Source organism: Leptopilina boulardi, unplaced genomic scaffold (genome assembly GCF_019393585.1).
Source record: "Leptopilina boulardi isolate dan_hultmark-lab unplaced genomic scaffold, ZJU_Lbou_2.1 LbouV2_78, whole genome shotgun sequence".
In the NCBI taxonomy this organism is placed as follows: domain Eukaryota; kingdom Metazoa; phylum Arthropoda; class Insecta; order Hymenoptera; family Figitidae; genus Leptopilina; species Leptopilina boulardi.
Window position 1 is genome coordinate 312733 of NW_026138025.1, and position 27149 is coordinate 339881.

The following is a 27149-nucleotide window of genomic DNA, read 5'->3' on the forward strand; positions in this document are numbered from 1 at the left end:
AAAAATAAATCTTCTCTTACTTGTCTTACATATATCGTACAAAGATTAAATAAATTTAATTCAATTACTCTAGTTGTGTAAAATTAAAAAAGAAAATCAAATTAAAAAACGAAATTATCAATAAATAAATCAAATAAAAATAATTATCAATAAATAAATCAAATAAAAATAATTATCAATAACTAAATAAATAAAAAATAAAAATAATAGTAATAAATAAATAATATAATTCAGTGATAAGAAAAAAAATAATTATTAAAACACTTTAAAAGAAACAGAAAGTAAAAAATAATTACAAGGATAAGAAAAAAAAAAACAAAAAATTAGTCACGCAGTAAAAATCAATTATTTAAAAAAAAAAAAATTCGGTTTCACGGAAGAAGAAATTTTATTTTATATATATTTTTTTTTTTGTCATTTAAGGAAGAAAATTTTAGTCACGTACATAGAAAAAAAAACTGTATATATATATAATACAGAATAGAAAATTATAATTAAATAAATAATTTAAAAAAAAATTAATTAATTGAAAAAAAAAATAACAAATAAAAAAAAAAAGAAAACATTTTAAAAAATACATTTTCAGTGACAAAAAAAAAAATTTCTTTTTTCCTTGAGATATTTTTTTACCTTTTGATTATCCATAAAAGTAATGGGGGTAATTGACCTCTTATAGTTGATATTTTTTAAATTAAAAAAAAAAAAAATAAAATTTTAATTTTCATCACTTTCTTAAAAAAAAAATAAATAAAAAATAATAATATCATTGTTATCGAATTTATCAGCAGCAGCAGGGGCGAGAATAGTACGTGACATTTCAAAAGAGAATGAAGATAACTCTTTAGATACAAATACAGACTCCTTACGTCTTGTCACACTTGTAAGTTTACTTCTTTTTTTCCCAAAAAAAAAAAAAAAAAAAAAATTCAAATAACAATAATTTATTAATTATTTTTGGAAAAAATAAAAATTAATAAAAATAATAACAAATAATTAATAATTAATAATAATAGTAGTAATAATTACTATTAATAATAATAATAATTACTATAATAATTACTATTAATAATAATAATAATCATAAAAATATGTTTTTTTTTATTTATTTTTATAAATTTATTAATGTAATTGTACCTAATTTATTATTTATTATTATTATGATTTATTAGTATTTATTTATTATTATTATTATTATTATTATTATTATGGACAGAATTTATTATTATAATTATTATTATTATTAATTATTAAGCCATTATCAAAAAAAAATTAAAATTATTATTAAATTTAAATAATTGTACCAAATTTATTATTTATTATTATTATTATTATTATTTATTAGTATTTGTTTATTATTATTATACGAAAGGGCTTGTCCCGTTAACTAAATAAATAAATAAATAAATAAATTATTATTAATTATTAAGCCATTAAGCAAAAAAAAAAGATAAAATTATTATTAAATTTTGTGGCTTTGAAAATATTTTTTAATTAACTATTATTTTTATTTTTAATAAATAATTAAAAATAAAATTTTTTCATTTATAGGTTCTTCGACATGGAGATCGAACACCACAAGACACTTATCCTAATGATCCTTATATTAATGATTCAATGGAACCTTATGGATGGGGTCAATTAACAAATGTAAGTTTATAATTTTTATTTATATAATAAAAAAGAATAATAATAATAATAAAATTGCAAAAATTGAGAGTATTGAAAAATGTTAAATATTCATTTCAATTTAATATAATATTAAAGAGTAGAACAAAAAATTTTATTTTCTTAATAACGAAAAAAAATTACCTTAAAAAATAAATAAAAAAATAAATAAATAAAATTAAAACAAAGTTAAAAAAAAAATGTTAATCAAATCAAAAACAAATAAAAAACAGAAAAAAAAATTCTGAAAGAAATTAAAATAAACAAATTAAAAATTATTGAAAACAAAAAAAAACAAAAACAAAAATGAACAAATAGGTATAAAAATTACAGAAAACAAAAAAAAAAAACAAAAACAAAAATGAATAAATATAAAAATTACAGAAAACAAAAAATAAAAATGAAAAACAAAAATGAACAAATATAAAAATTACAGAAAACAAAAAAAACAAAAACAAAAATGAACAAATATAAAAATTACAGAAAACAAAAAAGAAAAGAAAAACAAAAATGAACAAATATAAAAATTACAGAAAACAAAAAAAACAAAAACAAAAATGAACAAATATAAAAATTACAGAAAACAAAAAAGAAAAATGAAAAAAAAATCCAAAATAATAGAAAACAAACAAAAATAAACAAATTAAAAATAATAGGAAACAAACAAAAATAAACAAATTAAAAATAATAGGAAACAAAAAAAATTAAACAAATTAAAAATAATAGAAAAGAAAAAAATTAAAAATTAAAATTAAAAATTATAAATAAATTTATAATTTACAAAAAGGCGGTAAATAAAAAACAATTATTTTCTTCTAATATACAGAAAGGACGATTAAATCAATACAATCAGGGAATTTATTTACGTGAACGTTATGGGAAATTTTTAAAAACAAAATATAGTCCGGACATATTTTGGTTACAAAGTACAGCGCCAGATCGTGCCAAAATGTCAGCATTATTAGAAGCCGCGGGTCTTTGGAAACCAGACGAAAAGCAAACTTTCAAAACTGGTTTGCCATGGCAACCAGTGGCCTTGCATTATCAATCGGACAACGACACGGTATATATATTAACTAATTAATTAATTAATTAATAATCTAATTCAAAGCACAAAAAAAAAAATAAATGCACATTGAATCCAACTCATATTATATTTAAATTTTATTTATAAAAAATTATTATCAGCCAATTTTTCTCTTTGTTTCGTCATTGATTAATTTTCTTTGAAATCAATTTTATCAATAATTTCTTTTTTTTTAAATAATAGAAAACAAAATTAATTAAAAAAAAAAAAAAATTAACAAAAAATTTTTTAAACTCTCACCTCTTTTTTCTTCTCTTTCGTTTTTCTAAAATAATTCTCTCCTCCTTTTTCTCTATTATAATTGAAAAAATTATCTCCATTTTCTTCATTAAAAATTTCATCTTTTTTTTTATTTTCTTGGTAATTATATCGATATAAATAAATCACGTTAGGTTGCAAAAAAAAAATTAATTAGTATTTTTTTCTTCTCTCTCTGTTTTTTTGGCAGCTCCTTTTAATTTGGTCAAGTTGTCCAGATTATCCACGTCTTCACAGTATCGTTGCAAATTCAAAGGAAATCAAAGATATTGAGTCGAAAAATAAAAATCTCTTTCAAGATTTAACTAAATATACGGGAATGAAAATTGCAAATGCCGATGATGTTTTTTCCTTGTATGGAACATTGGAGGCTGAGGTACAGTGTTTTGTTGAATTCTTTTTTTTTTTTTTGCACGCCTTTTATTTATTTTTGAGAATTGAAAATCCTGAAAAAGAAAATTTAGAAATAAATTTTTATTTTTTAAAATTATTAATTTAATTCGTAAATGTAATGAAAAATTAATATCAATTTTTTATTGGGAATTTTAATTAGTAACTAGACATTAATAATTATTAATTAGTAATTATTAATGACTAATTTAGTAATTACTAATTAAAAATTATAAATTAAAATAATTTAGTAACTAAGGGCTAAAAATTAATTATTCGAAAATAATTTTTTATAATTATTTACTCAAAGGTAAATAATTTTTCTATAATTAGTAACAAATTAAATTATTTTTCTATAATTAGTAACAAATTAAATTATTTTTTTAAAAGTAACTAAATTAGTAATTATTTATAATTTTAGTAACTAAGAGCCGATAATTAATAATTCATTACTAAATAATTTTTTATAATTAATTACTAATTTTTTTTTAATAAGTAAATAAACTAGTAACTAACTTTGTCTAATTAGTAACTAAAATAATAACTAATTTTTTGAAATTATAAACTAAATTAGTCATTACTTTTTTATAATTAGTAACAAAATGAATTATTTTTTTAGAAAGTAACTGAATTAGTAAATTATGTTTTAATAATAAGTAACTAAATTAGTAATTATTTATAATTTTAGTAACTAAGAGCCGAAAATTAATAATTCATTACTAAATAATTTTTTATAATTAATTACTAATTTTTTATTAAAATTAATAATTCATTACTAAATAATTTTTTATAATTAATTACTAATTTTTGTAATAAGTAATTAAAGTAGGAACTAATTTTGTATAATTAGTAACTAAATTAGTAACTAATTTTTTTGAAATTATTAACTAAATTAGTAATTATTTAAATTTTAGTAACTAAAGGCCAAAAATTTATAATTCATTACTAAATAATTTTCTATAATTAATTACTAATTTTTTATTAATTAGTAACTAAATTAGTAACTAATTTTTTTTTAATTATTAACTAAATTAGTCATTAATTTTATATAATTATTAACAAAATATATTATTTTTTTAAAAGTAACTAAATTAGTAATTAATTTTTTTGAAATTATTAACTAAATTAGTAAATTATTTTTTTATAACAAGTAACTAAATTAGTAATTATTTATAATTTTAGTAACTAAGAGCCGAAAATTAATAATTCATTACTAAATAATTTTTTATAATTAATTACTAATTTTTTATTAAAATTAATAATTCATTACTAAATAATTTTTTATAATTAATTACTAATTTTTTTAATAAGTAAATAAAGTAGTAACTAATTTTGTATAATTAATAACTAAATTAGTAACTAATTTTTTTGAAATTATTAACTAAATTAGTATTTATTTATAATTTTAGTAACTAATTTTTTTGAAATTATTAACTAAATTAGTAATTATTTATAATTTTAGTAACTAAAGGCCAAAAATTTATAATTCATTACTAATTTTTTTAATAAGTAAATAAAGTAGTAACTAATTTTGTATAATTAGTAACTAAATTAGTAACTAATTTTGTTTTAAATTATTAACTAAATTAGTCATTAATTTTTTATAATTATTAACAAAATAAATTATTTTTTTAAAAGTAACTAAATTAGTAATTAATTTTTTTGAAATTATTAACTAAATTAGTAAATTATTTATTTATAACAAGTAACTAAATTAGTAATTATTTATAATTTTAGTAACTAAGGGCCGAAAATTAATAATTCATTACTAAATAATTTTTTATAATTAATTACTAATTTTTTATTAATTAGTAACTAAATTAGTAACTAATTTTTTTTTAATTATTAACTAAATTAGTCATTAATTTTATATAATTATTAACAAAATATATTATTTTTTTAAAAGTAACTAAATTAGTAATTAATTTTTTTGAAATTATTAACTAAATTAGTAAATTATTTTTTTATAACAAGTAACTAAATTAGTAATTATTTATAATTTTAGTAACTAAGAGCCGAAAATTAATAATTCATTACTAAATAATTTTTTATAATTAATTACTAATTTTTTATTAAAATTAATAATTCATTACTAAATAATTTTTTATAATTAATTACTAATTTTTTTAATAAGTAAATAAAGTAGTAACTAATTTTGTATAATTAATAACTAAATTAGTAACTAATTTTTTTGAAATTATTAACTAAATTAGTATTTATTTATAATTTTAGTAACTAATTTTTTTGAAATTATTAACTAAATTAGTAATTATTTATAATTTTAGTAACTAAAGGCCAAAAATTTATAATTCATTACTAATTTTTTTAATAAGTAAATAAAGTAGTAACTAATTTTGTATAATTAGTAACTAAATTAGTAACTAATTTTGTTTTAAATTATTAACTAAATTAGTCATTAATTTTTTATAATTATTAACAAAATAAATTATTTTTTTAAAAGTAACTAAATTAGTAATTAATTTTTTTGAAATTATTAACTAAATTAGTAAATTATTTATTTATAACAAGTAACTAAATTAGTAATTATTTATAATTTTAGTAACTAAGGGCCGAAAATTAATAATTCATTACTAAATAATTTTTTATAATTAATTACTAATTTTTTTTAATAAGTAAATAAAGTAGTAACTAACTTTGTATAATTAGTAACTAAATTAGTAATTATTTATAATTTTAGTAACTAAGGGCCGAAAATTAATAATTCATTACTAATTTTTTTAATAAGTAAATAAAGTAGTAACTAATTTTGTATAATTAGTAACTAAATTAGTAACTAATTTTTTTTTAATTATTAACTAAATTAGTCATTAATTTTTTATAATTTTTAACAAAATAAATTATTTTTTTAAAAGTAACTAAATTAGGAATTAATTTTTTTGAAATTATTAACTAAATTAGTAAATTATTTTCTTATAACAAGTAACTAAATTAGTAATTATTTATAATTTTAGTAACTAAGGGCCGAAAATTAATAATTCATTACTAAATAATTTTTTATAATTAATTACTAATTTTTTTAATAAGTAAATAAAGTAGTAACTAATTTTGTATAATTAGTAACTAAATTAGTAATTAATTTTTTTGAAATTATTAACTAAATTAGTAATTATTTATAATTTTAGTAATTAAGGGTCGAAATAATTAATTTTTTTTTTAATTATTAACTAAATTAGTAAATATTTTTTTATAAGTAACTAAATTAGTAATTAATTTTTTATAATTGGTAACTAAATTAGTTTATAATTATTACTAAATCAGTTTTTAATTATTACTAAATTAATTGCTAATTATTAAGAATTTTTTTAATTAGTAACTAAATTACTAATTTGCTATCTGTTTAATAACTTAATTAGTAAAGCTGCGAGTAATCAGAAAAATTTAATTATTATTAGTAAAAGAGTAAAACGAAATTTCTAAATTTTTTTAAAAAATAATTTTTACTAAAAATTTTGTTTTCTATATCATTAAAACAGGAAAATATGGGACTAAAATTGCCCGAATGGACGAATAATTATTTTCCCGAGAAATTAATTGAATTAAGTAAATTGAGTTTATCATTGAATGTTTATAATGAAACAATGCGACAAATGAAGAGTGGACCATTAATATCGAAAATAACACGTGCAATGAGAGAAAAATCACAAGGTAAATTAATGCCAAATGAAAGGAAAATGTTTATGTACGTTGGTCACGATTCAACAATTGTCGCATTATTGGCTGGATTGAATCTTTGGAAAAAAGAAATTCCCGGCTATAGTAATATGGTGATGATTGAACTTCATGAGGATAAACAAGAATGGAATGTACAGGTAAATTTATCAATAAATAATTTAATAAATAATTACCTAATAAATAAATAATAAATAAATAAATTAATTAATTAATAAATAATAAAGAAATAATAAATAATTAATAAATAAATCCTAAGTAAATAATTAATTAAAAATATAAATAAATAATTGCCAAATAAATACTAACTAACAAGCAATTGTTAGTTAAATAAATAATTAATAAAATAATAAATAATAAACAATTAATAACTGAAGTAACTAATAAATAAAATGGAAAAATTACTTTTTTCTATAAACAAATGAAACATTAATTAATAAAAAAAATTAAATAATAAATAAAGAATAATATAAATGAATATTAATATAAATAAATAATAAATAAAATAATAAATTTATCTTTTTCAATAAATAATTATTACAAATTAGAAATTAATAAAGAAAATAAAAATTGCAAATTAATGTTAATTTAAAAAAAAAAAAATGGACAAATAACAAAATTTTCGATAGAAAAAGAGGGAAAAAAACATTTGAAAATAAAAAGAAAAAAAAAAAGAAAAATAAATAAATGATTTGTAAATAATAAAATAATTTAGAGAAATTAAATAAAAAACTAAAATAAATAATTAAAAAAAAAAAAATAATTATAACTATTGAATAGAAAAATTTAATGAAATTTTTTTTGTTTTTAAATTTTCAGATATTTTTCAAAGACTCAATAACAAAAGCACCGCGTCCCTTAACAATTCCTGGATGTTCGCAAATTTGTCCTTTAGATAAATTTGAATCATTAATAAAATCAATGATATTAACGACAAGCGAATGGTCAGAATTGTGTCAATTAAAGGATCCCAATTGGAAACCAGGAAAAGTTCCTTTACCTTAAATAATTCCTTTCCTCCCCCCCCCCCCCGCACCCTTTCTATTCTCAAATTTTAGAAAAATTAATTAATTTTCTATTTTGATTTCAAAAATTAAATTAGGTAAATCAAAAATTTTTCATCAATTTTAATAGACGATTATAAATTTTTTCATTCGGAAAAAAAAATAAAGAAAACGAAAATTTTGCTAAAAAAAACTTTTCTTTTTGTTTGCATAAAAAAAAGTTTTCGTTTTCTTTGTTTCTTTATTTTTACTTTTGAAACAAAAATTTATATCGGCAAAAAAAAAAATAGAAATATTAGAAAATTTTTTTTTTTTAGTTATAATTTAAAATTTTCAATTTTTATACTAAAATTTTGGAAAAGAAAAATTGTCAAGAATAGAAAATTTAGGTAGAAAAATTTTAAAACTTTCTATTTTCTTATTAAATTTCGAGAAAAAAAAAAATTAAAATTGTTTTAGTCTAAAATAGAAAAATTCGGTATTATAATTTTTAATTACAATTTTCAATTTACAATTTTCCTATTAAATTTCAAAGAAAAATGTTTTTTAGTTTAAAATTAAAATAGAAAGTTTAGTGTTAAAAATATAATTTATAATTTTCAATTTTCTTATTAAATTTCAAAAAAACAAACATTTTAATTTGAAAATAGAAAATTTAGGTAATACAATTAATTTAGTTGAAAAATTTTGCATTTAAAAATTTGTAATTTTTAAATACAAAAAAGAATAACCAATAATTGAATTAACTAATAATTTGTAAATTAGTTAATTTAGTTAATTAGTTTTTATTAAAAATTAATAATTAACTAATTATAGCCAATGAATTACTTTGCATTCGACAAATAATAAAAAAAAAAAAAAAAAAAAAAAATTCAAGGACCAAAACGCTTTTGGAATCAAAAGAGAAATCGAATGCAGACAATTGTACAAAAAAAAAAAAACGAAAAAAAAAAAAAAATAAAAAAAATTCCTCTGTGATCATTATAAAATAGTCTCTACGATAATAGAAACTTCGATTAAATTTATGTATTTATTGTCAGTTTTAATCGACTGATTTAAATTAATGAATTTAAATTACCAAAAATTAATCGATTACATTTTAATTAATTAATTAATCAAATTAAATTTTTTCATTAATTTTTTAAATAAATAACCAATAACTATAAATATTAAACGATTTTAAATTGTTTTAATTTGAAAAATAACTATATATATATATATAATCGATTAATTAAAATATAAATAATTATAGATCAATTCATTCTTTAAATAATATTAAATAAATTATAATATTATTTTCAATAATTGATAATAATTATTCAAAAATAATTATAAATGATTTCTAAAATGCAAATTAATTTTTTTTTAATTTTTTATAATTAATAATTTTATAATAATTTTGTTTTATTATTTTAAAATAATTTTTTTTCAATAATTATTTGAAAACAAATTTTTTCAATAATTATTCAAAAATAATTAATAATTGATTTCAAAATGCAAATTAATTTGCTTTTTTAATTTAATTAATTTCTTTTTAAAATTTTATTTGAACAATCGATTTCAATTTTGATCGATTAAATAAAAATAAAAAGAAATTAAAATAAAATTTACATAAATTAAATCAAAAAAAAAAAAAAAAAGAAAAATTGTTAATATGTATAATTTTTTGTTAATAAAATATAATTTATTTAAAAAAAAAACAGAAAGTAAAATTTTTTTTGTTTCTTTACTCACTCATAAATTATTTGTATATTATACATCATACACAAAATTTTTTTTTTGTGTATTTGTATTGTTTAGGCGAATATTTTCTCCTCTCGTCGTTTTTTTGTGACAACAGTGCCTGGTTTGTGTTGTGCTTCCGGATGATTGAGAAGTTCCGGTGGACATGTTGAAATTGGACTTGCAATAATTGTTTGCTTAAGATCGTAAAACAAATGACTATCGTCTTTTGTGCAAAATGAAATTGCCAAACCGGCTTTTCCCGCGCGACCCGTTCGTCCAATACGATGCGTGTAATCTGCAAAAAAAAAAACACAAAATTTTCTTTTATTTATTTAAAAAATTAATTTTTTTTTCTTTTTATTCTTTTATTTACAATTATTTTCTTCTATTCTTATATTTTATTTACAATTATTTACAATTATTTTCTTCTATTCTTATATTTTATTTACAATTATTTACAATTATTTTCTTCTATTCTTATATTTTATTTACAATTATTTACAATTATTTTCTTCTATTCTTATATTTTATTTACTATTATTTACTAATATTTTCTTTTGTTCTTTCTTTTATTTAATATTATTTTCTTTTACTTTTATTCTTATTTAAATTTATTTTTTCTCTATTTTGTATTTATTAAAAATTTTTTACAATAATAATAATAATTATTATTATTATGCGAAATTGACGACTCTTACCTTCAATTGTTTTTGCCATATCGTAATTAATGACCATTGAAACGTCCTTAATATCAATACCTCTTCCTGCCACATCAGTTGCAACTAAAATATCCTTACTTCCACTTTTAAGTGACGCCAATGCGTATTCTCTTTGCTCCTGTCCTTTACCACCGTGAAGAGTGCAAGCATTGTACTAAAAATATAATTATCACTCAAACATCTCAAAAATATAATTTTTTTCTTTTTTTTTAAATTGTCAAATTTCCTCGTAACAAAAAGAAAAATATTCAAATATAATAAAATACATAAAAAAAAACTCTAAAAATATAAAATAATAAATTTTAATTCCTTCAAATATTTATTTAACACTAGCAATATTAAATGCGCGCAAGCGCGCCAAATTGACTGTTTCATTAATTTTGTTATAGAGAAATTAAAAATTAATATTATCAATAATTATTTAAATTTATTAGAATATTATTCTATATTAAATGATAAAAATAAAAATTATATGTTTATAGGCCTCAGATTATTAATTATTAAATTATTAAATTTTAAATTCAAAGTCTTTTAAAATTCAATTTTTTTTCCAAATTTTCAATTTAAAATCAAATGAAATTCAATTATTACCAAAAATTTTCAATTCAAAATCAACTAAAATTCACTTATTTTCCAAATTTTCAATTTAAATTCAAATAAAATAAAATTATTTTCTAAAATTTCATTTCAAAATTAATTATCAAAAATCAACTAAAATTGAATTATTATTTAAAATTGTAATTAAAATTTAATTATTTTCCAAAATTTCAATTCAAAATCCAAGACAATTCAATTATTTTCCAAATTTTCAATTTAAAATCAAATGAAATTCAATTATTACCAAAAATTTTCCATTCAAAATCAACTAAAATTCACTTATTTTCCAAATTTTCAATTTAAATTCAAATAAAATAAAATTACTTTCTAAAATTTCATTTCAAAATTAATTATCAAAAATCAACTAAAATTGAATTATTATTTAAAATTGTAATTAAAATTTAATTATTTTCCAAAATTTCAATTTAATTTAAAATCAACTAAAATTCAAATATTTTCCAAATTTTTCTATTGAAAATTAACAAAAATTCAACTATTTAATTATTTTCCAAAATTTCAATTCCAAAATTAACTAAAATTCAATTATTTCCCAAAATTTTAATTCAAAATCAAAGAAAATTCAATTATTTTCCAAATTTTTAATTCAAAATCTTTTAAAATTCAATTATTTTCCTAATTTTCAATTTAAAATGAAATAAAATTCTTCAATTATTTTACAAATTTTCAATTTAAAATCACATAAAATTCAATTATTTAATTATTTTCCAAAATTTCAATTCCAAAATTAACTAAAATTCAATTATTTCCCAAAATTTCAATTCAAAATGAAAGAAAATTCAATTATTTTCAAAATTTTCAATTCAAAATCAACTAAAATTTAATTATTTTCCAAATTTTCAATTTAAAATCACATAAAATTCAATTATTTAATTATTTTCCAAAATTTCAATTCCAAAATTAACTAAAATTCAATTATTTCCCAAAATTTTTCATTCAAAATCAAAGAAAATTCAATTATTTTCCAAATTTTTAATTCAAAATCTTTTAAAATTCAATTATTTTCCTAATTTTCAATTTAAAATGAAATAAAATTCTTCAATTATTTTCTAAAATTTCTATTCAAAATTAATTATCCAAATTTTCATAAAAAAATGAACTTAAATTAAATTATTATTCAAAATTTCAATTAAAATTCAATTATTTCACAAAATTTCAATTCAAAATCTTTTAAAATTCAATTATTTTCCAAATTTTCAATTTAAAATCATATAAAATTCAATTATTATCCGAAATTTTAATTTAAAATCAACCAAAATTCAAATATTTTCCAAATTTTTCTACTGAAAATTACCAAAAATTCAATTATTTAATTATTTTCCAAAATTTCAATTCCAAAATTAACTAAAATTCAATTATTTCCCAAAATTTTAATTCAAAATCAAAGAAAATTCAATTATTTTCCAAATTTTTAATTCAAAATCTTTTAAAATTCAATTATTTTCCTAATTTTCAATTTAAAATGAAATAAAATTCTTCAATTATTTTCTAAAATTTCTATTCAAAATTAATTATCCAAATTTTCAATAAAAAATGAACTTAAATTAAATTATTATTCAAAATTTCAATTAAAATTCAATTATTTCCCAAAATTTCAATTCAAAATGAAAGAAAATTCAATTATTTTCAAAATTTTCAATTCAAATTCAACTAAAATTCAATTATTTTCAAAATTTTCAATTTAAAATCACATAAAATTCAATTATTTAATTATTTTCCAAAATTTCAATTCCAAAATTAACTAAAATTCAATTATATCCCAAAATTTTAATTAAAAAAAAAAGAAAATTCAATTATTTTCCAAATTTTTAATTCAAAATCTTTTAAAATTCAATTATTTTCCTAATTTTCAATTTAAAATGAAATAAAATTCTTCAATTATTTTCTAAAATTTCTATTCAAAATTAATTATCCAAATTTTCAATAAAAAATGAACTTAAATTAAATTATTATTCAAAATTTCAATTAAAATTCAATTATTTCCCAAAATTTCAATTTAAAATGAAAGAAAATTCAATTATTTTCAAAATTTTTAATTCAAAATCAACTAAAATTCAATTATTTTCAAAATTTTCAATTTAAAATCATATAAAATTCAATTATTTAATTATTTTCCAAAATTTCAATTCCAAAATTAACTAAAATTCAATTATATCCCAAAATTTTAATTCAAAATCTTTTAAAATTCAATTATTTTCCTAATTTTCAATTTAAAATGAAATAAAATTCTTCAATTATTTTCTAAAATTTCTATTCAAAATTAATTATCCAAATTTTCAATAAAAAATGAATTTAAATTAAATTATTATTCAAAATTTCAATTAAAATTCAATTATTTCCCAAAATTTCAATTCAAAATCAAAGAAAATTCAATTATTTTCAAAATTTTCAATTCAAAATCAACTAAAATTCAATTATTTTCTAAATTTAAAATCAAATAAAATTTAATTATTTTCTAAAATTTCAATTCAAAATTAATTATTAAAATTTTCAATAAAAAATCAACTAAAAATGAATTATTATTCAAAATTTTAATTGAAATTTAATTATTTTCCGAAATTTCAAATCAAAATTAAAGAAAATTTAATTATTCTAAAAAATTTGAATTCAAAATTAATTGAATTTTCAATAATATGAATTTAAAAGCATTTAAAATTTAATTATTTCTAAAATTTTCCATCGAAAATTTTTTGAAATTTAATAATTTCAATTATAACTCTAAGGGAATTCAATTATTTTTAAATTTTTTTTATAATATTCTTTGAAAATTCAACTATCTGAAACCATTTTTCAATTAAAAAATGATTATCAAATTATTGTATTTTGTCTGTAATTTCTAATAAATTTTTTAGTGAAATCATATAAAATTTTAATTAAAATCACTTGAAGTTCAATTAATTTCTAAAATCTCAATTTTAAATCTTTTGAAAATTCAATTAAATTGAAAAAATGTTTTCCAAAAAATTGTTTGTTGAATTATTTTTAGTTCTGTAAAATTTTATTATTGTTTGAAAATTAACAATATCTTTTGAAATTTAATTATTTCTAAAATTTTCAAGTTTAATTTGACACAAATTTGACACGTTATAAGATTACTATTCAAGAAAGAGAGGTTTCGCTCTAGCTCTCGTAGTGTGCGGTCGTGTTTTCTACTGCTCCTGTAACTTTGTGTTGGTACTTTTATTTGTAAATTAATTACATTTTTTTTTTCTACAAGTGTCGGAGTGTTTCGCTTATTTTTAACTTACCTGTGTCTGGATTACTGTTTGGAGGCATTGTTTTTAATCTGTGCTCAAGTGTTGTTTCTTTTGTTTAAACAATTAAATCCGTTATCTACAATTGGATTTCTGTGGATTTTTTCTTATTTTGTTGACTGCTTTTTAGTACTGTGCTCTCTGACCTAAAAGCCATATATGTGTGTTGCACCTGATTTTGTATATTCGTAATTGAAAGTCATTTTTATTGAAATTTTAATTTTCTCTGTGTTTCTTTTCGATGGTTATATTCGTTTAATTTTCGAGACATTGTATTGTTGTTCCTGTCACGATGTCCTCTACACATGACGAAAAGAGATGGAGCGAGTTGTTTTCCAAACTCAGCGATCTATCAGCCTCTCACTCGGAATTAAAGACAGAGATAAGGGAAAATAATAATATATTAGAATCGAGTGTCAAGAAACTGAATGAACAGGAAAGTCGTTCACTCTCAGTGGAAAATAATTTAGCACGCTTCGAGAAATCTCAGCGTAGTAAAAATATTATTTTATTTAACTTAGAGGATTCTGACTCGATAAACAGCAACCTTTTTGCAACAATCGATCTTTTATTTAAAGATATTGGTTTACAGGTTCCAGACTTAGCTATAGCAGATATATTTCGTCTCGGAAAGAACAAAGGCAAACGTCCTGTTATAATAAAGTTTATTGCTGAGCGCTGGGTAAAAACTATTTTTTCAAAATTAAATGAGCTGAAAAATAAAAACCTTTTTATAACAAACGACCGCACTTTTGAAGAAAGAGAACTCCGTCGTCAATTATTTAAAAAAATTCAAGAGTTACGTGAGTCAGGAATTAAAGCAAGAATAGTTAATAATAAAATCGAGATTGCAGAGGATATTGTTCCTGTTGATATCGTAATGCAACCTAGGGGTAATTTTGTTCAGGAAGTGTCTCTTACCCCTGATGGTACTTCCAGTATGAAAAATAATAAAAGGGGGCGTCCGTCTGGTTCGACTAAAGAAAAAAAGGATCTACTGGGATCTAACACGATGGACAGCTTTCTGTCTCCTAGAAATTCATTGGATTTGTCGCACGCATCTCGTCGCTTAACGAACAAAAAACTTAAAACTGATGGCCCGGTATAGCAACGAAATTTTACGGATTCGTCTGTTTTTGATCTTGATAAGTTGGGAATAGGAAGAGTTATTTTCTGGAACATTCATGGACTCGGCAACTTGCATGATATCAGGGAGTTTGTCAATAAGCGGGATATTCTTTGTATTTGTGAAACTTGGAATGAGTCTATCTCAGTTAATGTATTATCTAACAGTGGCTTCGAGTACGTCCAGTCACCTGCAAAAAGGATCTTCAGTCATGGCAGAGCAAGGGGGGGTCTACTCATCGCGTATAATCCACGTCTGTATTCAGTTTCTATTATCTCTACTTCGGATGCACAAATTTTTGTTAAAGTTAAATTTTTATCAGATAATGTTCATTTTATTCTGGGTTTGATTTATATTGCTCCTGATGCGAATTTAATTAGTTTTTTAGATGCATTTAATTTTACTATCAATAATCTTCTTTCTGATTTTAATAATACTCCAATAATTGTAGGGGGCGATTTTAACTGTAGGGTCGCAGATCGAAACCAATTAGATCCGCACTTTTTCCAAGGTATTAACAATCTTTTTAGCGAAAGACTTTCTGAGGACCGTGTCTTAAACTCGAAAGGAAAAACAATCATTAATAATTTTGAATCCAATGAATTGGTTCTCTTAAATGGGCGTTGCATAGGTGATATTCCAGCTAAATTCACTTTTTTAAACTCAAATGGAGCAAGTGTGATTGATCTGGTTTGGGTCTCATCTGCGTCCCTCCCTTTTATTCAGAGTTTACAAGTTCTTCACTTGGCTACTTCCTCGGACCACTTTCCAATAGTTTTAAATTTGTCGTTATTTTCTTTTCCTAAGGTTAATGAAAGTTATATTAGATTATCTTTTTGTAACGACAAGACTGATTTGTTTGTAAATAGCATGGCACATAGAGAGGAAGTGGCTATGGTGAATCGTAATATAGATGATCTTAATTCAATTGTTGTTTCCACGATCTGGGATGTCGCTATGAACCTATCTATGTACTCCAAACATCCTAAGAATAATTGTCTGAAAGGAAAACCTTGGATGGATGCTGAGTGTAAACATTCTAAGAAAAGAGTACTATCCGCGTTGAAATGCTGCAAAAAAACTAACTTTTCAAACTCTTCCAAAATTGATTATTTTGAAGTAAAAAATAATTACTTAAAAATGTTGAAACTAAAAAAGAAACAGTTTGCTCTTAATCGATTAAATGCAATAAATAATAGTAAATCCCCTTCACAGTTCTGGAAGATTGTTAACGCTACCCGTCCTCGTGTTAACCATCAATCTAATATTGACATTGACACTTGGTTTAATTATTTAAAAGAATGTTATCCCCAGACCTCGGTTATCTCTTCCATAGACAGTTTTGCAGCATTTCATTCTGTTCCTGAGCTCGATGGGTGCATAACAGTTGACGAGATTTATAGTTGTCTATTGAAGTGCAAATATGGAAAGGCTCCCGGTTTTGATGGGATTAATTACAACTTTTTAAAAAGCTTACCTCAAAATTGGATTTTGTTTGTTAATAACCTTTTTAATAAGATTATGGCTTCCGAAAAGGTTCCGCTAGAGTGGGGTAAATTGTCCACATTCATGCTCTACAAAAAAGGTGACTCGTCAATTCCAGATAACTATAGACCTATCACATTAGTTAATTGTATCGCGAAAATTTTCACACAAATAATTAGTGATCGTCTTGTAACGTGGGTGGATAAACTTAACCTTATTCCTGAATCTCAAATGGGCTTCAGGAGGGGTAGAAGTTGTTTGGACAATGTTTTTTGTTTATCATCAATTATTCAAACTCATTTGAGTTCTCCAGGATCGGTTGTTTACGCTGCTTTTATTGATTTTAAGGGAGCCTTTCCTTCGGTATCTCATCAACTGTTGTGGAACAAGCTTCACTCTTTGGGACTTAGTACGAAAATAATTAATATTTTGAAAGACTTCTACTCTAAAGCATCAACTTGTATTAGGACTGATGAAGGGTTTACCAACATGGTTTCTGTCACGCGAGGGGTTCTTCAGGGAGAGGTGCTTAGCCCTCTTGAGTTTTTGCTATTCATTTCTGATATGGAAGAATTTTTGAAGAAGCGCGGTTGCAGGGGAATTTCTGTAAACAAATCGTCGGAAATACTAATGTTAGGATATGCGGATGATTATGTCCTTTTAGCCGACTCTCCAACGGAGCTCCGTAAAAAACTTGATGCTTTATATGATTATTGTAAACTGAATGAACTGACTGTTAACGTGAGTAAAACTAAAATTGTTATCTTTACGAAATCTGGTAACTCTAAAGCGAGAAATTTTAAGTCATTTAAGTTTGGCAATGGTAGCATCGAGGTAGTTGATGAGTATGTTTACTTGGGTGTTCCGTTTCAAAGTTCTGGTTCCTTTGCGTCTGCAGCGAGTAAATTTATTAGTGCTGCTAATACCGCGGTGGGTTCTGTTATAAAAACAATTAATTCTGTCGGAATAGAATCGTGGACATCTTGTACTAATCTTTTTCAGAGTCTTGCGTTGAGTACTCTGCTTTATAATTGTCAAATTTGGGGTATCTGTTTCTTGGATAATTTGGAGAGAGTACAACTGACCTTTTTTAAGAATCTTTTAAATCTCCCTATCTGCACTCCGAACTACGCTGTGAGACTAGAGACTGGTTGTTTGCATCTCGCGCATAAGATATTCAAGTACTCCTTATCGTGGATAAATAAAATTTCCACGATGGAAAGTTCACGGTATCCTAGAGTTTGTTTTGAGAGATTGTTGCTTTTGAGTAGACGCAATCCTTCTAACAGACTGAATTGGGTGAACCAATTAAGAATATTTCTTTTTGAACCTTGCGGTCTTTTGGATCTGTGGAACGAGATGTCTCCTCAATCGTTCAATCTTAATGAAAAATTGATTCTGGATACTTTTGAAAGATATGTTCGGGCTCGTGATTTGGCTTCTTTTAGTAATTCTAAAAGTTTAATAATTTATCCTCATCTCTTATTGCAGCAAGGGACCCAGGACTATCTGAAATTGTTGATGCCAATATTTTTCAAGAAGATCCTTGCTCAGTGCAGGCTTCTGAATCGGCACGTCTGTAGGATTGTTTTTAACAAAAAGAAATTTACTTTTTACCCTGATGCTATTTGCGCCTGCTGTAATTTGGAAGAAGAGAGTTTGTTTCACATTCTGGCTTCCTGTCCAGCCTGCGGTCATATATTCGAGGCGATCTTAAATGACGAATTTCGTATTCTCCCTTCTAATGTTGCGTGGTTAAATGTTTTATCGTCGAATGACCGAACTTTGATTAAGCGTTTTATCATTATTTTAACTTCAGTTCTTAAGGACCGCTTGCTATTGTATGAATGTTAATTTGAGTTTTATTTTGTTTTTAATTTCTATGGCACACTATTTATTTTTGGTTTGATATTTTTCTTGAGTGCTTTTATTCACTTTTTTGTTTTACGAGACTTTAATATTTATATTTTCTTTTGCATGTATAAGCGAAACTTCCTTGTATACACACGATGTGTTATAAACAAGAATTAAATAAATAAATATATATATTGTATACACTATTCAAGAAAGACGTGAAATCAGAAAAGACCAACTTCAAGTTAGGACAGAAGGACAGACCAAGCATTTTATTATTATATAATTTTTCTCATTGTTTCTATTAAATAAAGCAAAAAAAAAAAAAAAAAAAGGAAAAATTTTTTCTTACCCCAAGTTTTTCGAGTCCACGTGCAAGTACATCGGCGCCTTTCTTTTGATTAACAAAAATAATAACCGGTGGCTCAATACCGCGACTCAAAATTTCCATTAGTTTCTTTCGTTTATCCGATTCGCCCATAATATGAACAATTTGTTCAGTTCTCTCTGTTGGTTTACCAATACTTCCAATATAAACAACAGCAGGACGTCGTAAATATGTTCTCGCCAATCTTTCAACAGCTGCCGGCATTGTTGCCGTAAACATCACAGTCTGCAAAAAAAAATATTAAAAGAAAATAATTTAATTAATAAAAATTTATAAATAATTTAATTACATATTTAATATTATCAATTTGTAATTAAAATTATTTTTTAGGAATATAAATATTAATTTGTAAATTAATAATTAAAAAGGAAAATATAAAATTTTGTCAGCTTAATATTATTTATTTCTTTTTCTCAAACCTGTCGGAATTTCTTTTTTGTATTATAATTCGCAAGGAGTTTCTCCTCATTTTCTGCGTCTTCATTATCGGGTTTTAAATTTGTCACTGGCATATAGCCGAGAATTTTTTGTACATCCGGTTCAAAACCCATGTCAATCATACGATCAGCCTCATCAAGAACAACGTATGTACATTGTGTTAATACCAAATAACGATTTTCTAAAACGTCTATTAATCGACCAGGAGTTGCAATAACGATCTATAAAAAGAAAAATAAATTATAAAAAACAATATTTTCTGTTAAATTTAGAAAAAAAAATTAATTCTTTTACTTAAAAAATTGTTCCAATTTCAACAACAAAAATTAAATTACAATTTTTGTAAATTAATTGCATAATTTAATTTAATTAAAAAGAGATTTTTTTTTTAATTTCATTAAAAATTTTAAAACAATAATTTTTGAATCTGGTTTGAAACGATTTATTTTTTTTTGGGTTTTCGGACTAGTTTTGTAGTTACTGATAATAATAATAAATATTATTTTTCACCTCGCATCCCATTCTCAATCTAAATCCTTGTTCCTCTCTTGAGAGACCACCGACAACAACAACGGTTCTTATACCGAGAGGTTGACCAAATTTATTCGTTTCCTCTTCAATTTGTTGTGCCAATTCACTAAATTAAATAAACAATAAATTCAAAAAAACTTAAATTTCTATTCATTTAAATAAAAAAAAAAAATTAATTTTATTATAATTATTTTTGAGTCGAATTTTTATTTATTTGAATTAGTATTTTTTTTTTTTTTGAGAATTTTTCATTAAAAACAATTTTTTCTATATATTACAAAATTTTTCCAAAAACCGAAAATTCACATCATAGAATTTTTATTTATATGAATTTTTATTTTGTCAAAATTAAAATTTGATTCAATTAAAATTCAGTTAAATTTAAATTCGGTTAAAATTAAAATTTCATTCTATTAAAATTAAAATTAAAATTCTTTTTACCGTGTTGGCGCCAAAATAATAGAATACGGTCCCTGATCGGCCTCCTCGAGACGTTCAATTTTTGGTAAACTCGTGATCCACAACAATAATGGAATAAGAAATGCCAATGTTTTACCAGAACCAGTTTCAGCGACACCAATAATATCACGATTTTGTAAACCAATTGGTATTGCTTGACGTTGAATTGGCGTTAAATCTTTATAGCCAACTTTATCAATAATATCCAATATTTCTTTTGGAAAACCCGATTCTTTCCACGAACGTATTGGATCAGGTATTTTACCACCTTTTATCGTTATATTATAATCCTCACGAAATATACGCCAATCGCGTTCAGTCATTTCAATTATTCCCTTTTCTGACCAATGTCGATCGTCCCATTTTTGTTTTTCTTCTTTTCGTTTTACTTTTTTCAAACGCATTCTAAAAGAGAAAAACGAAAATTTTTGAAATAAATTTTATAAATATTATTATATATAATAATAAAATGCTTGGTCTGTCCTTCTGTTATAACTTGAAGTTGGCCTTTTCTGATTTCACGTATTTTTTTTTGAATAGTAATCTTATGTCAAATTTTGACAATTCTTTTTCTCATTTTTGCCAAAGTTGTATAATTGTGTTTCCAAATTTCGAAATAAGTTTCTTTCAAAATTCCAAATTCGAAAATTCAATTCACAAAGCTGAAGTACACAAACGTTTACACAACGAAATTTTTTTTAAACTTGTATATTGATTCAAAAATTGTACAAAAAATTTATGAGAAAAAAGATGCGCCAGGAAATTTCGTACAAGATAGTAAATTTGAAAAAAATTTATTTTTAAAAATTAATTTTTAAGGTACCAGGGGCCAGGAATACCTATTAAAAATTAATTATAAAAATACAGGCCTCGAATCAACTTAAAGACACAAAAAAGTCGTTTCAGTCGATTTATATTCCAAAAAAAAGTGGATTTGTTTTTTATTTTAACAAAAATATTTTACAGATTTTTAAATAAAAATTTTTTTTTTTTTAATAATAATCCTTTTCGAAGGGTTAAAGTTGAAATTTTTAGAAATAATTAAATTTCAAAAGATAATTGTTAATTTTCAAACAATTATTAAATTTTACAGAACTAAAAATAATTCAACAAACAATTTTTGGAAAATATTTTTTAAATTTAATTGAATTTTCAAAGATTTAAAAAATGAGATTTTTGAAATTAATTGAAACTTTAAGTGATTTTTAATTAAAATTTTACATGATTTCACTAAAAATTTATTAGAAAATGCGGACAAAATACAATAATTTGAAAATCATTTTTAATTGAAAAATGGTTTCAGATAGTTGAAATTTCAAAGAATATTATTAAAATAGTTAGAAATAATTAAATTTCCTTAGAGTTATAATTGAAATTATTAAATTTCAAAAAAAAAAATTTTGATTGAAAATTTTAGAAATAATTAAATTTTAGATGCTTTTAAATTCAAATTATTGAAAATTCAATTATTTTTTAATTCAAAATTTTGAGAATAATGAAATTTTATTTGAATTCAAATTTGAAAAATAATTGAATTTTAGTTCATTTTGAATTGAAAATTTTGGGAAATAATTGAATTTTAATTGAAATTTTGGATAATAATTTAATTTAAGTTCATTTTTGATTGAAAAATTTTGGATAATTAATTTTGAATAGAAATTTTAGAAAATAATTGAATTTTAGTTGATTTTGAATTGAAAATTTGGAAAATAATTAAATTTTATTTGATTTTAAATTGAAAATTTGGAAATTAATTGAATTTTAAAAGATTTTCAATTGAAAATTTTGAAAATAATTAAATTTTCATTGATTTTGAACGGAAATTTTGAGAAATAATTGAATTTTAATTGAAATTTTAGATAATAATTCAATTTAAGTTGATTTTTGAATAAAAATTTTGATAATAAATTTTGAATTGAAATTTTTTAGTATAATTGAATTTTAGTTGATTTTGAATTGAAAAGTTTGTAAAATAAATTAATTTTCTTTGATTTTAAACTGAAATTTTGGGAAATGATTGAATTTTTATTGAAATTTTAGATAATAATTCAATTTTAGTTGACTTTTGATTGAAAATTTTGGATAATTAATTTTGAATAGAAATTTTAGAAAATAATTGAATTTTAGTTGATTTTGAATTAAAAATTTGGAAAATAATTAAATTTTATTTGATTTTAAATTGAAAATTTGGAAAATAATGAAATTTTCATTGATTTTGAACTGAAATTTTGGAAATTAATTGAATTTAAAAGATTTTGAATTGAAAATTTGGAAAATAATGAAATTTTCATTGATTTTGAACTGAAATTTTGGAAATTAATTGAATTTAAAAGATTTTGAATTGAAATATTGGAAATTAATTGAATTTTCTTTGATTGTGAAATTAAATTTCGGGAAATGAATGAATTTTAATTAAAATTTTGGATAATAATTCAATTTTAGTGGATTATTGATTGAAAATTTTGATAATTCATTTTGAATTCAAATTTTTGAGAATAATTGAATTTTAGTTGATTTTGTATTGAAAATTTTGTAAAATAATTAAATTTTCTTTGATTTTAAACTGAAATTTTGGAAATTAATTGAATTTTAAAAGATTTTCAATTCAAAATTTTGAAAATAATTGAATTTTCTTTGATTGTGAACTGAAATTTTGGAAAATAATTTTATTTTCTTTGATTTTGAATAGAAATTTCGGGAAATAATTAAAGTTTTTGATAATAATTTTATTTTAGTTAATTTTTGATTGAAAATTTTGATATTAACTAATTTTGAATTGAAATTTTTGGATAATTATTGAATTTTAATTGATTTTGAATTGAAATTTTGGGTAATAATTCAATTTTAGTTGATTTTTGAATCAAAATTTTGATAATTAATTTTGAATTCAAATTTTTGAGAATAATTGAATTTTAGTTGATTTTAAATTGAAAATTTTGAAAATAATTGAATTTTCTTTGATTTTAAATTGAAAATTTTAGGAAATAATTGAATTATAATTGAAATTTTTGATAATAATTTAATTTTGATAATAATTAATTGGTTAATTGAAATTTTTGATAATAATTTAAATTTGATAATAATTAATTGTTTAATTGAAATTTTTGAGAATAATTGAATTTTAATTTTATTTTGAATTGAAATTTTTGAAAATAATTTTATTTAATTTTCAATTGATTTTTGTTTTTGAATTAAAAAATCTTTTTTTGTTATTTTATTTGATAATTTTTTTTTTAATTATAAATAATTGTTAAATTTCATAAAAATTTGAATTGAAAAATAATTTTCATATAATTGAATTTGTGATGTATTTCATTAAAATTATTTAAAAAATAATTAATTTAGTGAAGAATCATTTTAGTTCAAAATTTGTTAAATAATTGAATTGAAGAAGATCTAAAGAAGATCTACAATTTATACTAAAAAAAAAATGTATTTTATTTACATTTTTTTTTTTGCAAATGTAAAATAAAAAATGTCGCATTTTATTAAAATAAGTCGATAAAAGTCGTATATTTTTGAAAAAAAGTCGGAAAAATTCGTATAATCCGAGGCCTGTATATAATTTTCATTATTATCATTTAATATGTATTAATATTCTAATAAATTAAATTACTATTGATAATATTAATCTTTAATTTCTTTATAACAAACAATTAAATACTCAATTTGGCGCGCATTTAATTTTGCTAGTTATAGAAATAATTTAAACATACTTTTCTTGCTCCTTTTCCGCTTCGGTACGTCGTTTCTCAAGTAATTCACCATAAAATTTACTTTGATCACGCTTTTGTGCTTTAATATCAATACCAGCAAGATTTCCACGTCCAAAAAATTGTACCTGATGACGTTCTTTATAAATATTATTATAATCAACCGATGTATCCTCCGATGTATCCCAATCAAATACAAATTTTCTATCATTTAATCGACGAACACGTCGTTTTTTTTTAATAAGACCAAGATAACGTTCTTTTATTGCTTCAACTTCACGTTCTTTATCTTTATCTTTAATATCATCGTCGCGTGCTTTTTGATTATCACGACGTCTTTCACGTTCAACATCATAATCACGTTCTTTTAAATTTATATTACCACTTTGATTAGAAATTTTTTTCTCTTCATTTTGTTTTTTTTTCATTGCATCAACTTGTTCTTGACGTTTTTTTAATGCCAATGCCATTCTTTCTTCTTTATTTAAAAATTTTGGTTTTGAACGCGCCTCTTCTTCGGCTTTCTTTTTTGCTAATAATTCCTCAAGACTAAGTGGTTCTTTTTTTATTAATTCTTTTTCGTCTTCATTATTTATTGTTTCATTAATATTTATATCTTTTTTTATTGCATTTTCATTATCAAGTGCAAATATTGGACTTAATTTTCGTTTTTTCTCATCTTTTGATGATTTTTCTTTATTATCTTTACGTTCACGTGAACGATCACGTTCGCGTGATCTATCGCGATCACGTGATCTTTCGCGTTCCTTTGATCGCGATCTTTTACGATCCTAGAAAATAGAAAAAAAGAAAAATAAATTAATTTTCTTAAATTTTTTTTTTGCAAAACATTTCATTTATAATATATATTTTTTTAATATATATATATATTATATTTTTTCCCTATTTTATTTTTATTTATAATTTGTTATATTTATTTATATTTATTTTATTTATTATTAAATTATTTTTTTTTTTTTTAAATAAATTTATTTATATATTTTTCTTTATTTTTACATTATATTTATTTTTATATTTATTATAAATTTATTATTATAATTATAAAAATATAAATTTATAATTTATTTATTAAATTTCGATGTAATAATTAATTTTTTATTAAATTCATTTTTTTTTTAATAAATAAATTGAAAAAAAAATTTATTACGCGATAATTTAACTACAATTTAATTTTATTTAAAAAAAAAAAAGAATAAAAAAACAAAACAATAATTCAAAAATTTGATTATTATTTAAAATTAAATTATATTACTATAAATAAATAAATAAATAAATTGATAATAATTAAATTTCGAAAATGAATTTTCGAATTAAAAATACGGAAAAAATATTAAAAATAAGCTAAATTAATAATAATAATAATAATAATAATATGGTTAACATCATTTACCTACTAAATTAAATAATAATAATAATAATAATAATAATAATAATAATAATAATAATAATAGTAAGAAAAATGTTATCTTAATTATAGGAAATTTTTTTTTTTATTAAATTTGTTGTTTTTAATAAATAAATTGAATAAAAAATTATTATTACGCGATAAATTAAAAATTTTATTCGAAAGATTAAATTAAATATGTCAATAAATTAAAAATTAATAATAAATTAAGTAGAGAAAAATTAATAATAAATTAAATACAGGAAAATTAGTAATTTAATAATGAATTATAAAAAAAAAATTATTATTATTATTATTATTATTATTCTTACCTTTTTTCGCTCCTTTGAACGACTTCTCGATCTTTTTCTCTCTCTACGATCTCTATCTCGTCCTCTTTCCCTCTCACGATCTCTCTCACGATCGCGATCTCTTTCTCTTGATCTACTTCTTCTTCCACTTTTTTTATCGTGATTCATTTTTTAAATTTCACTAATTTTTTTTTTATTTAATAATAAATTTCCAATTATTTATTAACAAATTTTCTTGTTATTTATTTTTTCTTCGTCAATTCTAACCTCAAAAAATGTCAAACTGAAACTAAAAATAAATATAATATTAATCGGAAAAAAAAGAAAGTTAACCTAATTTAACGTTGTTTTTCTTTTTAAAATAAAAAATAATTAAAATTTGACACTAAGAAAAGAAAAACACGGGAAAACTTTGTTAACAAAACGTGGAAATTCCGTTTTCTACAATGCAAACGACGCCATATTGGTATTTTGGTGATTTAAATTTAGTTCCACTTGTGCGTTGTACAGATGGCGCATTAAGCGCGGCAAAATTCAAATCGAAAAATTTTTGACAGATGACAAAAACAATTTTATATTTCTCTTTTTTTTTTTTTTACTAATTAAAATAAAAATAATAATTATAATTATTATACAATAATAATTATTTTCCGCGAAATTTCGATTTTATTGAATTATAAAACAAAAGCTTCACGAAATTGGAGAAAAAAAATTTTACAATATTTGTTTTTGTTTTTTTTTTCATAAAAATTTATTTATTTTTATTTATTTATAAAAATGTCTGAAATTGATAATAAATTTTTTGAAGAAAATTTAATTAATATTGAAGAAATTGTTCCAAATTTTTGCATTGGTATGTTTGTTATTATTTAAAAGAAAAAAAAAGAAATAATTGAGTTTAATAAGAAATTTAATTTTTTTTTTTGAACTAAAAATGCAAAAAAAAAAATTAATTTTAAAAAAATTAAATATTTTTTAAGCGAAAAAAAATAAATAAAAATAATCAAAAAAATTTACTAAAAAAATTAAATA

The 27149-nt window shown here is 20.5% G+C and overlaps 3 protein-coding genes across 3 annotated transcripts in view; 1 reads left to right on the forward strand and 2 right to left on the reverse strand.

Annotated features, from left to right (window-relative positions):
* Window positions 1–3206, reverse strand: part of LOC127290621 (probable serine/threonine-protein kinase cdc7) — a 23499-nt gene extending 20293 nt beyond the window's left edge. Inside the window, exon 1 of the mRNA XM_051319315.1 lies at window positions 2993–3206. The gene's annotated coding sequence lies outside the window, so the exon portion shown is untranslated. The remainder of the gene's footprint in view (window positions 1–2992) is intronic.
* The window catches only part of LOC127290622 (prostatic acid phosphatase-like), a 10055-nt gene extending 1090 nt beyond the window's left edge, over window positions 1–8965 (forward strand). The window contains exons 2-7 of the mRNA XM_051319316.1: window positions 786–880; window positions 1549–1647; window positions 2492–2728; window positions 3201–3386; window positions 6895–7230; window positions 7910–8965. Of these exons, the coding sequence (XP_051175273.1) occupies window positions 786–880; window positions 1549–1647; window positions 2492–2728; window positions 3201–3386; window positions 6895–7230; window positions 7910–8095 (1139 nt within the window). The 3' untranslated portion in view covers window positions 8096–8965. The remainder of the gene's footprint in view (window positions 1–785; window positions 881–1548; window positions 1648–2491; window positions 2729–3200; window positions 3387–6894; window positions 7231–7909) is intronic.
* Window positions 3408–26578, reverse strand: LOC127290620 (probable ATP-dependent RNA helicase DDX23). Its single transcript, XM_051319314.1, has 9 exons — window positions 26139–26578; window positions 24405–25192; window positions 20671–21093; window positions 20209–20335; window positions 19680–19919; window positions 19225–19485; window positions 10518–10692; window positions 9829–10114; window positions 3408–3456 (listed from the first exon to the last, which is right to left on the reverse strand). The coding sequence occupies exons 1-8, from the start codon at window positions 26283–26285 to the stop codon at window positions 9891–9893; spliced, it is 2385 nt and encodes a 794-aa protein (XP_051175271.1). The 5' UTR covers window positions 26286–26578; the 3' UTR covers window positions 3408–3456; window positions 9829–9890.
* Between the last annotated feature and the right edge of the window lie 571 nt (window positions 26579–27149).

What these genes read in the sequence shown, in the direction of transcription:
- LOC127290620 (XM_051319314.1), bottom strand. Translation starts at nt 26,285, where the DNA reads ATGAATCACGATAAAAAAAGTGGAAGAAGAAGTAGATCAAGAGAAAGA. An exon ending in GATTGAGAATGGGATGCGAG is followed by an intron (nt 19,920 to 20,208) that starts GTGAAAAATAAT and finishes TTCTTTTTATAG; the next exon opens with ATCGTTATTGCAACTCCTGG. An exon ending in CAAAAAAGAAATTCCGACAG is followed by an intron (nt 19,486 to 19,679) that starts GTTTGAGAAAAA and finishes TTTTTTTTGCAG; the next exon opens with ACTGTGATGTTTACGGCAAC.